This window comes from Haemaphysalis longicornis, unplaced genomic scaffold (assembly GCF_048455015.1).
Source record: "Haemaphysalis longicornis isolate Haplotype H1 unplaced genomic scaffold, Haemaphysalis longicornis Haplotype H1 scaffold_75, whole genome shotgun sequence".
Classification (NCBI taxonomy): domain Eukaryota; kingdom Metazoa; phylum Arthropoda; class Arachnida; order Ixodida; family Ixodidae; genus Haemaphysalis; species Haemaphysalis longicornis.
In genome coordinates, this window is record NW_027526434.1 from 444,249 (window position 1) to 460,673 (window position 16,425).

Here is a 16,425-nt window from a genome sequence, read left to right on the forward strand (position 1 = left end):
ATCTGCCCAACGCTATAGTATCAACACTGACCGTTGCGTCATCTGCAAGACTGCCCCCGCTATGACAGCGCACATCCTCAACGATTGCACTCACCTACAAACACACTCTGAAATACAAGAATTGCCACCAAAAGTGCGTGAAGCCATCACCTCCTCACACTACAACACACAACTCCACGCCGTCCGGCAGGTGGAGGAAGCCCTGACCCGACAGCGGGAAGTACCTGCGGTGGCGCAAGCCATTACGGGCTCGATCCGCCCGGGATCGGGGCCGACCCCCACGGCCTAATTCACTCTGCCGGACACGCAATAAAGTTTCTCTCTCTCTCTCTCCATGTTTACCCTCAAACTTTCGTACCTCATCTCGCCAACAAGTTCTTGGCCGACCCCTAGTGTGTTTGTGGTATATTGGCAGCCAATCTGTCAAACGGATGTTTCACCTGTTGTTCCTCATTCGCTGTACGTGACCAGCCCTTGCCCATTTCCTTCACTTAATCTGAACTACAATGTCCTCCACGTTGGACTGTTCCCTAATCCATGCGGCTGTTTCCCTGTCCCTCAACGTGACCCCTAGCAATCGGAGTTCCATGGCGCGTAGTGCCGATCGAAGTTTGGTTTCAAGCCGTTTGGTGAGACCCCAAGTTTCTGCCCCATAAGACATTACTGGAAGAACGGATTCAATAAGGACAGGATTTTTGAGTGACAGCAAGCTTACCAGTAAGGATGTCGGAGTTCTTACCAAAGGGAGCTGACCCCATGCTTATTCTGCGGGTAATTTCCCGTTCAAGGTTTGGATCTGCAGCTATGACTTGCCCTATACATACATGTTCGGTGACTCTTTCCAAAACCTCATCGCCTGCCTGGAAGTGATGTACTTTGGTGTGCCCATTGGACATTACCTTGGACTTTCCTGTGTTTTTAGATGCGACGCTGAGAGCATCTCTTGTCGGCGGCCCTGTCCTTCCTGCGTGCGTCCGTCGTCGTCGGCGTCCGCACTCTCCGCCGCTCACCCCCTCTCCGATAGCGAACACTCTCTCGCGAGGGGCATTGGATTGGATTCGATTGGATTGGCTTGGCTTGGCCTGGCTTGGATTGGATTGGATTTTGATTGGATTGGATTAAAGTGGATTGTGTTGGATTGTGTTGCGTCATAGCCGCGGCAGACGCACTGGCGCCGGCGCGTGCCCAGGTGAGAGCGAACACGCTCTCTCAACATCTGCGGGTGTGCGGCCCAGCGCGCTCTCACTCCGCCGGTGGACGGCGCTGCGCGCGGTGCTGCGCATGTGCAGTACTCTCTCTCTCCGCGGTCTCCTCTGCTTCGGGCGCGCTGCGCATATAACCGGTGTCTTGGGGAACAGCGCGAACTAACAGGGACACAATAAGTGAACAGGACTCGCCCAACTCGCCACCCTGCTACAGATATAACCGGTGTGCCGCTCTCCGGCGGCCTTTCAGTCGACGGTTGCTCTCCGCTTGCGCCTGAACCCCCCTCAGCGTAGCATCACACTAGGGTTCCGGCGAGGGGAGGTGGGGGTAATTTTTTTAAACCCTGAAACCATATTTGCTGAGCGCAATTGGCAAAGCATGTGCTACAAATCCGTTGTGATCTGACTGAACAGGACAACGTCATCTGCAAACCATAGGTGGCTGAGATATTCCCTATTAATTCTCACCCCTGTTTTCCTCCACCTAAGCTTTATGAACACACCTTCCAGAGAGGCTGCTGTAAATAACTGAGGTGATATCGTATCCCCTTGCCAGACCCCTTTTTGTATAAGAAATTAGCAAGTTCTGTGATCGCACGTATTCTTCCCGTACATCCGTGGTATATATGAATGAAAATCGCAATGTATGCTTCGTCGATGCCGTGATCACGTAACGCGTCTATTACTGCTCAAGTCGGCACTGACTCAAATGCCTCTCTATTTTCTATGAATGCCATATAAAGCAGTACATTGTACTCTGAGCACTTTTCGATTACCTGGTTGATAGCGTGAATATGATCTAAAGTTGAGAAACCCATCTTGAAACCGGCCTGTTTTCGCGGATGTTGACAGTCCAACGCGACACTAATGTGGTTAAGAATTAGCTTACTAAACTATTTGTAGGTAACAGAGAGGAGGCTGATGGGCCTGTAATTTTTAAGCTCTTTGGCATTACCTTTCCTATGTAGGAGAACTAACGTTGCGTTTCCCACACCTTTAGCACCCTTAGGCAGCTCAAGCCCTCCGAGAATAGGGCTGCAAGCTTCCTTAGGACAACGTTGTCGCCTAGACACAATATATCGGACGTAATGCCATCATCTCCTGCAGCTTTGCCTCTATCACTGTTTGGAGCATCATCGCTACCTCATGGGTTGTAACAGGCGGAACGGGTTTCACACCATTTTCGGTACTCGCTGTTAGGCTTTCGGTGCTCCCGAGAGTGTCTAGTAGAACTATTTGTTTAGGAGGTACTAGTATATTCATTATCTTCATCATTATTACCAGCCTATCCATGCCCACTGCAGGGCAAAGACCTCTCCAATTAATCTCCAATTACCCCGGTCCTGTGCTAACTACGACCAATTTATCCCCGCAAAATTCTTGATCTCATCTACTCATGTAACTTTCTGCCGCCCTCTGCCACGCTTTTATTCTCCAGGGATCTACTATATTACCCAATAGTATAATAATGGTATAGTATAGGGATCCACTGGTATAATAGGCGACTCCAAATCAGTCATTACCCATTACTGCAATAGGCAAGTTGACCCCAGAACTTAACGCCTACCCCTTCAAGCACGCCAATTCCCGAAAGAAAAAAAATATACACCTTTCTAGGCACAGGACCACAGCGAACTCTCACGAAATGAATCGGCACGCGAGCTTGCTCGAGAACTGGTCATCCGAGAGCCCAGTGACGCTTCTAAACCTGCTCAATGGTTCCCCAACACAGACCGCCTCTTCACCTTCCGATCGGCACTCGATCACTACCGACTGTCCAGAGCTTGCTTTCCACCACCCCGTAACCTCCCGGTCCCGCCGCCACGCTGTAGTATGGCGCCAACATCAAACATCCACATTTCTCACTCCTGCCCTCCTATCACTCTACTACCCAGAGATGCACTCTAATACCCTCTTTGCCATAAATACGAAGACCTACCACATATGATTTGGTCCTCTGCAAAAAAACCCTACAAACTCTTATAAACCATCCCATTTTATTACGAAGTAGGAACAAGTAGTACTGGGAGGCAGCGCGGCTCAGCATAGATCCTCTGACCCAGACCTCACTATTCCAAGGGACCGAAGACGCCGCAAAGATCGATATGAATCCTGCCGTCATTGGAAGGACACTGAAGTCGACCTGAAAACCGTACCACCCATGGCGACAATAATGTTTCATGTGATCTGATGTGAAAGCCGCACGCAGGTATGGCGCATGTGTCAACACGCAGCCGTTTCTCCTTCTATGTTTCAGTCAGAGAGAGAGGAGAGTTTATTTGATTGCCGAGATGGGTCTGAAGGGTAGACGACTTAGACGATTTCTCTCCCACAGCCGTCAGCCAGAATTCCTTGAACCTCGCGGCGTGTTTGGCCATCCGGACTGCTGTGAGTTGTGGCTCCGGTGTGGGGCTGAGCAGAGTAGTCTCCCATGGTTCGGCAGTCTTTATGCCGTGTCTTTCAAGGGTATTCATATCGGACTTTGTAATATATGCAGCCGTATGTTTTTTTATCTCATGGCAGTACCATATCATCTTCTGTAGGTCTGCTCTGCTGTTGCACAAAGTGCAGAGGTTTGAGGAAAGGTGCGGATGTCAACGGTTAAGGAAAACAGGGCTTGAAAAATTGTCTGCAATCTTCGCCACGTGACTGCTCATTCCTGGTAAGGGTGTGGGGGGCAGGGGTTATTTGCATCTGGCTAACTTGTAGAGATTTATTATATGCATGTATGTGACTAAGCTGTCTTTCTATGACTTAATAATGTCTGCTTGTTCTAGGCCTTCCTGAGCCGTGTGGTGTGAGGATGATGGTGGTTGTGGTGGCGTCGTAGATAACACAGATGGGTTGGCAAGAGCTCGAGCGGTTGCGTGGGCGAGTTCATTTCCCTGTAGCCCTTTACGGTCCAGCCCACACAAACGTGTGGGTCCAAAAATTCTTTTACTTAGTGGCGCCTGTTTCGGTTTCGGTTTCACAGCCGTTGGTAGCTGCTGCCAACGCTTCCGAGACTTGGTTTCGGTAGTTCACTCATTTCGCCACCAGGGGGCGAGAAATCTCACAATAAAAACAGCGCTCCAGCAGGCGCGATCACGCTAGCCGCCTTCAAGATGAAAACTGATATTTCTTCTTGTTATTCTCCTATTTTCTAAATAACAAGCGTAAGACACGACTTGCGGGACTTAAGAAAACACGATTGGCTATAAAATACACCCGTTCCCTTCGCGTGCGTTCCGTCATCATGCTTGAAAAATGCACCCACACATATGTGTAGGCTTGGCTTTCGTCGTTACGAAAATTTTGCTGAGCGGTATAGGCTGGCGGGCTCGTGCACTGCAGCGCTAGCGATAAATAATTTTTTCTTGCTTTCTTGGTGTCTCATTTATTCGCGGTTTTGTGCTGGCTCGTTGTTAAGGTTTTCTTGCGCCTTAACCTTGAACTAGTTCAGTAATGACTTGTGATAATAATACTAATTATAAATATTAATTAAAATAAATAAAACCTAATTATTATTTATTTTCCCAAAATCCTGTGTATAAAATAAGTACTCCTGAAAACAATATAAAACCTATAAATAATACGTAAAATGCAGTTTTTCTGCGCCCGATGCTGTTTTTAAGGTATTCTTACTATGCGCAGATCATACGAATAGAAGCCCAGCCCGCACATATGTGTGGGTATGTTTTCTGTGTGAAATACTCTGAGCTTTCCATTTTCACTTGTCGAAGCATCATTAGGAAGGGGTAAATACACAAAATTTAATTACTTGTGGCCATTTTTTCTAAAATATTTTTGTTGGGCAGGAAAGGGGTAGACAGCAGTGGGCCGGAGTTCATGTTTAAAGAGCTTTACTTTGGTTGATATTCTTCTCTAACAGCGACGCTGGTGTGTGGGAGATTTTGCTTTTCGCCAAGTTCAGTATTGCGGATTTCGAGTTGCTTACGATTGTGGTCGCTCGGGTAGAATGTATAAAAAGGGCTATGGCCATTCCCCTCGCTCTGAGTGGTATCTTTGGCTAGCGTGGATGGTGATGCCACTGTGACTCCCTAGGGAAATTACTCACGACTGCAATTTCCATTGCATTGAGACAACAGCCGCCGTCGTTGTAGACGGCAGGGTAAACGTAGACAACCTCCAGTTGCTCACAATGGTTCCGGACACGTCCGTCAAGGGCTCGTGCTCTAGCTTGTCTTCTTTCCACGTTTAGCTCTTGGTGCATATTTCTTGGTATAGTTAAACCTGCATGTAAGGAACCTCTATGCAATGAATTCCCCAATTTAACGATGTTTTTAAATTCTCCGTTTCTAGCCCATCTAAACCGATGTATTTGCGACCTCTATGAAACGAAGGGACGGCGATGGTTTACCTAGATGCAACGAATTTGCTACTCTAATGAGTCATAGTTTTTTGCACCTTTCCTGAAAAGTCGGCTCGAGAAATTCACCGAGTTAGGGAACTTCTCCCGTACCGCTAACTACCGTGCATTTCAACCACGTCTGAGTGCGATGTTTGTTATGTGCTAGGCCTGCCTGCCGTCGGGTAGTCGCGCGTCCACTGCCATATCTAACTTCGGTTCGTCTTTGATGCATTCTGTTGCGAGAAAACGAAAAGTTTTGCCTTTTTAAGACAAGCATGCAATTTTAAATGTCGTATCAGCCAGCTAGAACGACGAACGTGGCTGCCAGGTACGGTATCCAAACTAGCACCCCATCAACAATGCTGAGGGGCGCAAAAAGCTTAAAGTTAGCACAAAGGAATTTTGAAAGATACTGAGGAATAAAAAAGAGGAGGCAGTAAAGGAGAGGAGGAGGGAAATATGAAAATCCCTGATGGAAAGGAAAGCAATCGCCGGGTATTTTCACCCGCCTACTTGAGGGGAAAGCAGCCTCTCTGAGTTGCCCGCCTTTGGCTGTCTTTCTTTCCGGGCACCGCCCCAACTGACGCGTAGCATCGGCCTCAGCCACTAAATACCTACCACGGAGCAATGACACACCCGTTCATACGAAACACCCGTGGCGTAGGGCACGGGCGAGCGACCAGATAAGGTCGCAAAGAATACTAACGAGGAACACGAGGCTTCGCAGCTGTGACGGCGTAAAAACAAAACCACTTCCACCCTGCGTGAAATCTGCTGAAACACCGGAGCTGTAGTTCGCTTTTGTCGGCGGAACGTCAACGCAAGCTCTCCGTAGAACAGCAGCGCCGTCGCGGACAGAGTTCATGGTTCACGCAAAGGAATTGGGGGTTAAACCTCAATGGTGGAAGGCACGCTTTCCTCTCCCTCTCTTAGCAGGAGGGGGAAGAGTTGCTAGTCCTAAGGTACCTAAAATTACTAACGTAACGCCAACTGCTCCCTCCTTTTGCGCTGCCCTCCTCTTTTTTCTTTCACCTCACCCGCGGCGCCTCGGTCCCTCGCGGCGTGCCGCCATTTTTGTTGGCTGCTTTAGAGCAGACGTCCTCGCAACGCTTCGCGCCGCTCGCTGCAGTTTTTCGTGCAGTTTGCTCTTGTTTTCGCGCCGCAATCGCTCTTTGGTAGCATTTATAGGATTTCTAGAGCCCCGTTTTACTAACACGCACTCAGTGAGGCTGTTTTGTTTTATATTTTTGTCTACAACGGGATATTTGCGGGGTGGATGCCGCTGGCGGATACGCACAGCGCGGTTTTTGTTTATGTGTGCGACATACTGTAACATCTCAGGATAGCTCATGAATGCGAAAGGATCGAGCGTGGACATTTCAAACTGCTCCGTTACGGTAGTTCCGTTCTTGCATTCGCGTGACTGTGGCCGTGCAATCACTGCACAGAGGGCTCGCGCACGGTTCACGGCAGTATACAGAGCGCTTTATTCGCAAATGCCGTCGTTCGAGTGCTGCGCTGGCGTCCTTGCATTCGCGTTTCTTGCGATGGTTGTGAATCATTAGCGACGTTCACTCTGCGCCCGCTTTTACTAACGACCTACATCCTACCTTAATTCCGTGCAGTTTAGAGTGATTTGCTGTTTTTGTAGAAATGTTTCTTTCATCTTCATGTCGTTATAGGCTGCTGTGAATAGATTAAAAATATATACACATGCTGTTGTGCGTGTGTGCAGGTACAGCGACGTGAAAAGTCCCTGCTTCCCCGACTTCGCAGCCGGATACACTAAACTGCACTTGCGGCCGTACGTTCATGTGCGAACCGAGTGAAAAACCCAGGCTTGTAATTCTGGGAATAGGCGACAGAGAAGACTGCGGTCAGTCGATCGGGTAAACTGAAATTACAGATTTGTGACCTCATACGGACCAGAGATCGAGTCTCTCTAGGTATAGATTGTGGGACTAATTACAACTAATTAATCATGCAATACGTTTTTTTACAGGGCGCGGTCGTATACAGCCGCTATTATTAGAGGCGCCTGGACAATTGTTTTGTGCTGGGATACATTCTGGCAAAATTGTACATTGCACTAACACAGGAATGCACCCAAAAGAAATTCGAAAGAGAACCTATGTCACGATGATTATCAAGAAAAAACAATAAGGTATATCACAAAAATGAATTGGTGCCACCAAATAGATATTAAGTGCGAATGCACTTCTTAAGCGAGCCTGAAGCGTCCGCCGCCGTCCGCATTCCGCCGCCGTCCGCATAGCAACAGCTGCGGGTGCGCGCGCTCCTCGTCTTCCTTGGCAACGGGGGGAGATGGGCGCGCGCTGCCTGGCCGCTGACATGGCGCATACCCACGTGGGGGATTGGCCAGGAATCTCCTCGTCTTCCTTGGCAACGGGGGGAGATGGGCGCGCGCTGCCAGGCCGCTGACATGGCACATACCCACGTGGGGGATTGGCCAAAGGAGTACTGACACGAAATTTCAAAGCTGAGATCCGCTCTAGCAATCAAGTACAACGACAACACAAATAGGTGTCTGTGAATAAATGCATCTTTCTTTTTTTGTAGTTATGTGTGTGTGTGTGATCTCTCTTTCGCGAACATTACAGTTGTGTGCGTGTGTGTAATCTCTCGACTACTCATTAAGATCACGATATCCACCGTAATCGCGCAATCAACAACCGTGCATTCGCACTTACACACTCTCCCCCTCGGGGAAGTGCGAGGGAATTTTTTTTATTGGAATAAACGTCCGTAATGACGTCGTGCAGGTGACTTGTGCTGCTGACGTGGCTTCCCTGTAAAAAATGTTGGGAGTGGCATTTGGGATTAGTTTTTTTAACGCCAAGCTTCTCCAATATCCGTTGCTCAAATTGATCTGTGAAATAATCCTATTGAGAAGGGGAAAAATATCACCACCGAGTTTGAGATGCGCCACAAACACTCCGCAAATATAGGCAATAATGCATTGCAGAAGAGAGTTCGTGAGCGTTCTACCGTAGCATGGTCAAATTTGTGTTGGCGCATCTGCTCAGTGCCGCGTCCACGCTCAACTCACTTACACTAAACCCCTTTAACAAGCGCTTTGCTGGACAAAAATAGGTCTGCTCAAAATAATATAGTCGCCCAGTGTGTTTTGGTTCGAATCGCAATGACTGGATACGCTGCGCCGTTGACTACTAAGATGAAGTAAGCGAGAACACTGCAAATGTACGGCATCACGAGTAATGCAAACGTAAGATGTAATTAACGGTCCTCTGTGCATACACGGAAGAAACGGCGTACAGCCGTCGCGGTGCGAATATGCATTTCAAGTTGCCATTCCAACGTGCGCGAATTTAACAAAGCCATAACAGAAATTGCGAATCAAACGTACGTCAACGGCTCGGTGACTAGATTAGCTGGCCTTAAATTGTTTTACCTAGCCGCAATTTTTTTTCTCGTAACATCCTCAATTTGCGCCCCACCGACCAAGCACATATTACGCAGCAAATCACTCCAATGTCACAACCACGAGATTATAATACCACCCGGGTCGCTAACCCACAAAACATGACTTCCCGCCACAAATAGCTTACACGCACTCGGAACGCACACGCTACATGGTAAGACGCAAGCTGCCGTCGGCCAAAACAAGTGCGAATTCAGGTGAACAATTCTCGCGTCATGAAAACCTTACGACAACCGACTGAACATGCTACGCCGCTTATAACAATGCTGGAGGTTAAGCGCGCACATGACACATACACGGCCTCTTTTCCAAAGCAAAGCTTACCACGGGACGAACTCGCCGCTGCGCGCAATTCCTACTCAGAACAAAGGGTGGACGACGGTCGCGGAGGGAATACTCATTTCTTCGTAAGTGGCCGCTCAAGCTTGAGCAGGATTTAACAGAACAAGAACAAGCATTCAGAAACTTACCTCGCAAAAGAGTGATGGAAGCATCGGCCTGAAGTATGCCCTTTCAAATCTATGCAACCACACTTTTCTCCTTACTGCGTCGCGTTTCCCGGACAGAATAACAGTCTTTTGCCCTCCCTGACGATATTCGCGCTGCCCAAGGCACAACAGATCGGCACCGAGAAGAAACATAAAGCGACACCGATGCGACATTTCTTCGGAACGAGCGGGTAATTCTTACTTTGCACTAGCTGGCGCCTACGATAAAGTCGGTACTGAAGCTCCGTGGCTCGGCGGCCAGAAATGGCTCCGCACCTTCGGCGTTGCGCAATGTCCCCCAGCCGGCGAGGTATCGGCGAGGCGACCTGGCGGTGGAGCAGAAGAAAAATACCACGTCACTTTTCTGTTGGCCAATGGCAGGCGGCGCTGGCCGGAGAAAAAGAAAATAGCAAAACACGGAGGAGCAAAGGAGCGGGGGTGAGGGCGAAAGGCGGCGAGATCATAGAATGGTGCTACCACAGTAATTGTAGGGGCCTTAACTCGTCCGAGACCACCGCTCCCTTTACCGGTAACTCTGGGAACCGGTTTCCGCGACGCCACCGGCTGCTCTGCGAATCTGCAGCTCCTACCCCTGCGCACGCAGCAACACGGGAGGGAAAACGCCGCTTCCTAGGGCGCACAGATAAGGTCACAGGTGCTTGGCCTACTAGGTTAAGCTAGCGACATTTGTCACGGGAGAAGCTATTGCGCGGCCGCCGTAATCAGCATTGCAATGCGCAGCCCTAGAATTAGTTGTGGCCGCTATCATTTCGCACATAATAAACCGCTACCCTCTCATTAGCCCTCGCAGCTGCGACTGGATACGAAGGTTTGTCGTCCTCGGTCGTTGTAATTGTGACATCATCTCCGGCCTACTTCTCTAAAAAAGGGGCGTCGTTATGAAACGAGTGGGTGGCGCCATGCAAATGCATGTGTTCTGGGGTTGGGGGGCCTCTTTGAGTTGTTTTGAAACGTGAGTATCCTTGCAGAAAAGCACTGTGGCAAGGGCGCGGAGAGGGAAGTGAAATGACGCGCGGGCAGTGGGTGTCGCTTTGTCCACTTGCCACAGCGCTTCTCTACGATCCGAACCAACGGCATGTTGGCACCCCTGATTATGGCGTTCGAATACTTGAATGTACGGTTAACCAGCTTTTGAAACCGAATACAATGATTATGCGTTGTTAAAAACAAGGGTAGACTGACAGACGACAATCAATGCCGGAGTCGCTCTGAGACGGTTCAACCGGACAACCAGTTCGACGGATATTTGCAAGCACTATAGACGTGATAAGTTGGACCCATGCAAGCTTCACTCTAGGAAGAACACCGGCGTACTTGTACGAAAAATGGCGGGAATGCATAGTGTTATTGAAGTATTAAGAAAATTCAAAGTTTGCATGTACACGCATAAAGTGGTGTAAAGACACTACTCGCTTTCTGTAAAGTAAATTTTATGGACTATTTGTCACACCAATTACAAGTATGGTTAAAATCTTTTTCAAAAGATAAGTGGTCATCAGTGGAGGTTATAGGATGGTAACCGGCCTATTATAGTCGCCAAAAAGACGAATGCAGAATACAATCTTTGAGTGTAGGTCATTATTGTAAATTACGGCATTCCGTTAGGAATTGTCCCCACCTAATAGGCTCAAAAACAATTACTAAGTGCAAATGCGCCGTTTGCAAATTCGACCAATGTTTTGCAGGTTATTTCACGGGGCCCAAAATAATGAACTGATTTATATCATGCTTTTCATTTTGTTACCTTGCTGCGTTGTATAAAAGTTAAATAGAGTACTGGAATCAATTACGCGTCAATTGTTTGTGCCAAATTCTATATCAGGTCCCTACTATGAATAGTGTGTTACAAGACATTATGCTGGAGCTTAGTAGAAATGAGACCACTGCGTGTCAAATCATCAGGATCGACTTTTCTTTTTGACAACAATGATTACCCTCTAGATGTTTTCCTAGCATACTTTCGTCTTGAAATAAAAGGTTTTGCATTGTGCAACGAAAATGCTATTTTATTCTCCTTATTGCTCAATGAACAACAAAATTTTGATAAAAAAAGGGTTAGTCTGCATTGCTAACAGTATCAAAAGCGAGCATATTGAATTATTACAGTAACCCGCCGCGGTGGCTCAGTGGCTAAGGCGTTGTGCTGCTGAGCACGAAGTCGCGGGTTCGATTCCCGGCCGCGGCGGTCGCTCTTCTGATGGAGGCGAAAAGCAAAAATGCCCGTGTGTACAAGATTTCGGCGCACGTTAAAGATCCCCAGGTGGACAAAATTAATCCGGAGCCCTCCACTACGGCGCGCCTCATCGCCTGCGTTGCGTCGGCGCGTTAAACCTTACAATCAATCAAATCAAGAATTATTACAGTAGACGATTTTCATTACGGCAGTGCATATCTCAACCCGGGAAGTCGTAGTTCACCACGACGTTCCCCTTCTCGTGAATCCACTTGGTGGCGATCCACTTGGACCCCCGCAGTACAGGGCACCCAACGTGCAGCGTTTTGCTATCGGGTGCCCTCTTCTGGTGCCAGAAGGAGAACTGCCGAGGGAAGTCGCTTTCCTCGTAAGGCTGAACATCGAACCAGAACAGGGCGTCGCCAGCACGCAGCTTCACTGCGACGCCCAACTCGACGAATGCCGTGGCGCCCCCTGCCGGGACATCGGAAAGGAAGAACAGCATGGTGGCCAGCCTATTGCCCTCTTCATCGTGTAGTTGAGCGGCAGTCTGGTTGAAGTAACGTGAGTCCACATGAGGCGAGTAGTGGCCCCCGAGGCCGTAGTGGGACACCTGATAGTGCTCAGCCGACTCCAGGGAGAGGTTCGTAGCGGCGGCTATTCGACGAGAAATCCTCTGGAGAACGTCGTTTCCAGTGTCCGACAGCCAGGCAACCTGCGAAGCGTAAAAGGCAAAAAAACGTTTGTAAGACTCTTTACCTGAGTGAGGATGCCTCAAGAGCAGCCAGGCTGCCCTCCACGAACTTTTGAAAAAGTCTCACTAAGAAGCCCTTATACGTGCCCCCTTTTGAGCGTTCTCTTTTCGGCGTAGACATAACGCGGCCTTCACGTTTCCTTACTTCTCTCCTTGACCAGCAAGGATGGTTCACCCAAATTCAAATTTCTTGCTACGCTCTTTCGCAAAACAGCGGGTATGGAGGCTGCGGTGACACGTGTAGGTTGCATGTGGCGTGCTAACAAAACAGCTGGCAGGGCCTGGTTCGCCGCGTAACTCCAAGAATACAACTCATCGCTCAATAGCCGCTTCAGCCGTGGTAGAAGGCCAGTTGACACTACCGGCCGCTTTGGAAACGTCTCCTGATGTGCTTCAGGTGAGGCTGAGTTTGCTTATGGTGACGCGTGCGACGTCCTGTTCCCGACAATGAAGTTCTAGCGGGACAAGATCAACACTATTGCAGAGTACTGCCTGGTACAGCGGCTGAGTGTTATACCAAAGCCGTACATAGATGTTCGTGCAGTTCTCAATAGGGCTAGTGTATATTTCAGTACATTACTTTACAAAGCATCCAGAACCCCCACGCAAAGGCTAGACGAACCTTGTTGATGACTTGTGATACTTTCTGCAAAGCGGCGCTGTTGAACGGCGAGTTTTTTGGCTTGTACTAGGCTTCTGAATGTGCCGCACGCGAAGGCGAGCGCCGTCATCAGGAAGCAAAAGCTGAATGGCTGTTCTGCCATTTTCGCCTCGGGCGAAAGGCAGTGTTACGCAGTCGGCGTTGTACAAAAACAGCAGCTGCCGGCCCGCGTATTCGATGTGTTTTATGAAGTGTCTCTGAGATGGCCATATATAGAAGGCGCCACCAAGAAAAAATATATTTGTTCACTTTGGGTGAATCTGCCTTTGGCAACTCACTCAGCGTTATTCCAGACACGACAGATGTTTGTTTATTTGGACAACCGTAAGAAGTGTGGACTTGCAAATTTCGCACTGCAATGACGTATTATGGGCAGGAGAGACGTATGATGTACCAGCAATAGCAGGCGTTAACATTCTTGTCATGCGATTAAACAGAAGTGGAGGCCTCATTATGCGCGATCCCCCAGTTTTTGTTTCTTGGCGATGGCTCAGGTTGGCGGCAGCGAATCGCAGAAACAACATTCTGTGATATCACACAGGAGTCGCGGGAAAGTGGCTAGGCCGTCGGCCCGGGTTAAAATATTTTTTTCAATATCTCCAGAGTTTTTTGAAGCAAAATTTGTGCAGTTACTATAGAGACACCCCAGCCTTTGCTTTACTGAAATAAAATTCCTATTTTTTAGAACCATTAGGCCGCCAAACGAGCTATGGTCTTCTTGATACCTTTACGGGCCCAATGTTTCCGCAGAGATCTCACCGCACTCGAAAATGCTGGAGATTCGGCACAGCTCAACATTAGAGTTAATTCGTGTTATCGCAGTTCTTTGTGGGCGTGGACTTCGAAATACTCATTCTCAACCTCGGTGTCCATTCAGCGCAGCTATTTACAAATACACAAGAGGAAAAACCCAACTACTGTGAAATATCAATTGAAATGTATAAAAATGCAACACTTTTTTCGAGAAAATATGTCTTGGTGAAACATCTTATGCTGCTTCCTTCAAATGCAGTTCATGATAAGGACTCGTGTTTGTTTCTTGTGTATTTCTGAAAAACGGCACTGTTCTGCCACGGTTATGATAACCAACTCGCGCGGCTGCCTGCCCTTCGTAATTCCATAACCATGCCTGTGATGTGCATTTGATATTGCTTCGCGACTCCTCTACCTATACTGGATGGAATAGCTTGTATTATTTCTCTATTTTGTTGCTAATCGCGAGCGCATGGATGCTGCAGTCTTCTGCCTCAGTGAAACGGCGTCTGCCGATTAGAAGACTGATGTTTCTGGGTAAGCTTGTATGTGAGAAGCTCTTCCTTTTCCCAAAGAAAACTTGAGGGGCACCTTGCACGGATTGGATAAAAGAAAGGAAATACAGCGCAGATGCGACGTAAAGGAGGGGCAACAAACACGATGGTCTAGCAACTGAACGTATGACCAAGGAATGATACATCCTACGGTCAACGAACCGCTACGCAGTCGCAAAGCTATTAGCACAAAAACGCATTACCGGCTCAGTTCGCCGGTCTAATCAACTCGTATCGCCCTTGTAGGAGTGCTCGTAGTCACTCTATCACTCAAAGCAATGTAAGACACAAGCACAATTAACTTTTTGTTGCTGTCCCTTATACAGACTCTTTAAGTACCTCTCTCACCCTTTTCGTTTTGCCTTTGTCCGTTCGAATCACATTTTCATAACATGGCGCAAACTTGCACTTGCGACAGTGAAACGCAAGATAGCCAGCTCGCGAATCGCTCAACGGGCTGTGTTCGCGTTACTAGTGATTCACACATCGGCCGGCTTGGCCGATAGATGCCTTGCAACATGACAACGGTATTCAGAGATCACACGAGTCACACATTTTGCGTAATTGTTCGCATGTTTTGCTTTACAGGCCATTTTGCTTTTTCCAAATTCTCACGAATTAAGCTCACACTAACCGCCAGGGCTACACTTACCCGGCTCGGCTACAGGCCTCCCCCAAAATGCGAACAGAGGCAGCGCATCCCTCTAGCCATCCGACAACCTATCAAAGTAAGGCCCATGCCTAGAAATATCCAACCCATGTTGTGAATGTTAGATGACGAAGCTCCTTGCACATACCGCAACAGAATCATCATCATTGTACATTACTCTGTCATCGCCATTAAAAGGGTTCGATCGGGGGTCTCAAGCTCCGTTTCCTGGCGGCTCAAACGCGACGAGGTGGTCGATGGGCAACACCCCATCTATAACAAGACACCCCGAGAAGCCCGCATACGAGCCCTCAGAAATCGCTTCCCTTTACTCGGTAAACAAATGCCCCTCCGTCCGTACAACCAACAAGATGCCTATGCCGTGAGTGTAGCCAACGCCAACGGTGCAGAACTTCCGACCGCTACAGTTCCCCCGTCACCAATTCAGGCAGGAGTAGAACTTTTCATGGCTCTGGACACTGCCACAGGAGACGACTACATTACTTTAATGACCGACTCGCAAGCCGCCTGCCGCTAAATCCTGATAGGCCACATAATACCCATCCCCTAGGTCGCATAACACGCAGCCCGTTCGCTCTCCCAAGCCCGCTACTCTAACTTCATACACAGACATCCTGCCCCATTACCGCCGCGAATGACGGCAGTTCCCGCCACCCCATACCCATTTATCCAGAGCCGAGGGAACCCCCTTTTGCCGACTTCAAACAGATTCCTATCCTCACCCTTCTTTCCTTCATGCAATGTACCCCACCTCTACTGCGCTACCTGCAATTTCTGTCCGCTTCCTGGCCCTCTGTACAACATGGTATATGAGTTTCTGAAAAACCCATCCCTCTTCCTCACAATCCAATTCCAACGTACGAGCAGTGGGTGGGCCAGCTGGACAGAACCGACCTCAGCCCGGCGTAGCTTGGTAGAGAGGGCCATGGCAGCCAGCACAGACCAGGGCTTTCCGGACTAGAAGAGGTCCCCCACCCGTAGGGCGCCCAACCCCTAGCGCGTGAAACTTCTATAAGTAAAGTTTCTTCACACCCTCACTCAATCACGCGTTTTCAATGCGGGAGCTATCTAGACTTTAAATCCAACCGGAGCAGACACCACGACCTGCTCTGCATCCCTCCCCGCAATTTTCTTGGTATTGTGAGAAACTTTGTGAACATATGCAATTACTTCGACGTTTTTCTTTTTTTTGTATGAACCGGGAATAAGCATTCTAATTTTGCCTTTTGAACTTGCGCACGTAGGCACGGAGCGACTGCTTTTAGTACTGATGCCGAAAAACCTGCAGCACTTCAGAATCCGAAGGCTGGGGTTTCCTCAATAACCTGGCCA

The 16,425-nt window shown here is 48.7% G+C and overlaps 1 protein-coding gene across 1 annotated transcript; it reads right to left on the bottom strand.

Annotated features, from left to right (window-relative positions):
• Nucleotides 1-11,921: 11,921 nt before the first annotated feature.
• LOC144148062 (prolyl 4-hydroxylase subunit alpha-1-like) lies at nt 11,922-16,020 on the bottom strand. The gene is made up of 2 exons (XM_077679660.1): nt 15,955-16,020; nt 11,922-12,416 (listed from the first exon to the last, which is right to left on the bottom strand). The coding sequence occupies exons 1-2, from the start codon at nt 16,018-16,020 to the stop codon at nt 11,922-11,924; spliced, it is 561 nt and encodes a 186-aa protein (XP_077535786.1).
• Between the last annotated feature and the right edge of the window lie 405 nt (nt 16,021-16,425).

What these genes read in the sequence shown, in the direction of transcription:
- LOC144148062 (XM_077679660.1), bottom strand. Translation starts at nt 16,020, where the DNA reads ATGGCCCTCTCTACCAAGCTACGCCGGGCTGAGGTCGGTTCTGTCCAG. An exon ending in AGCTGGCCCACCCACTGCTC is followed by an intron (nt 12,417 to 15,954) that starts GTACGTTGGAAT and finishes TACGCTTCGCAG; the next exon opens with GTTGCCTGGCTGTCGGACAC.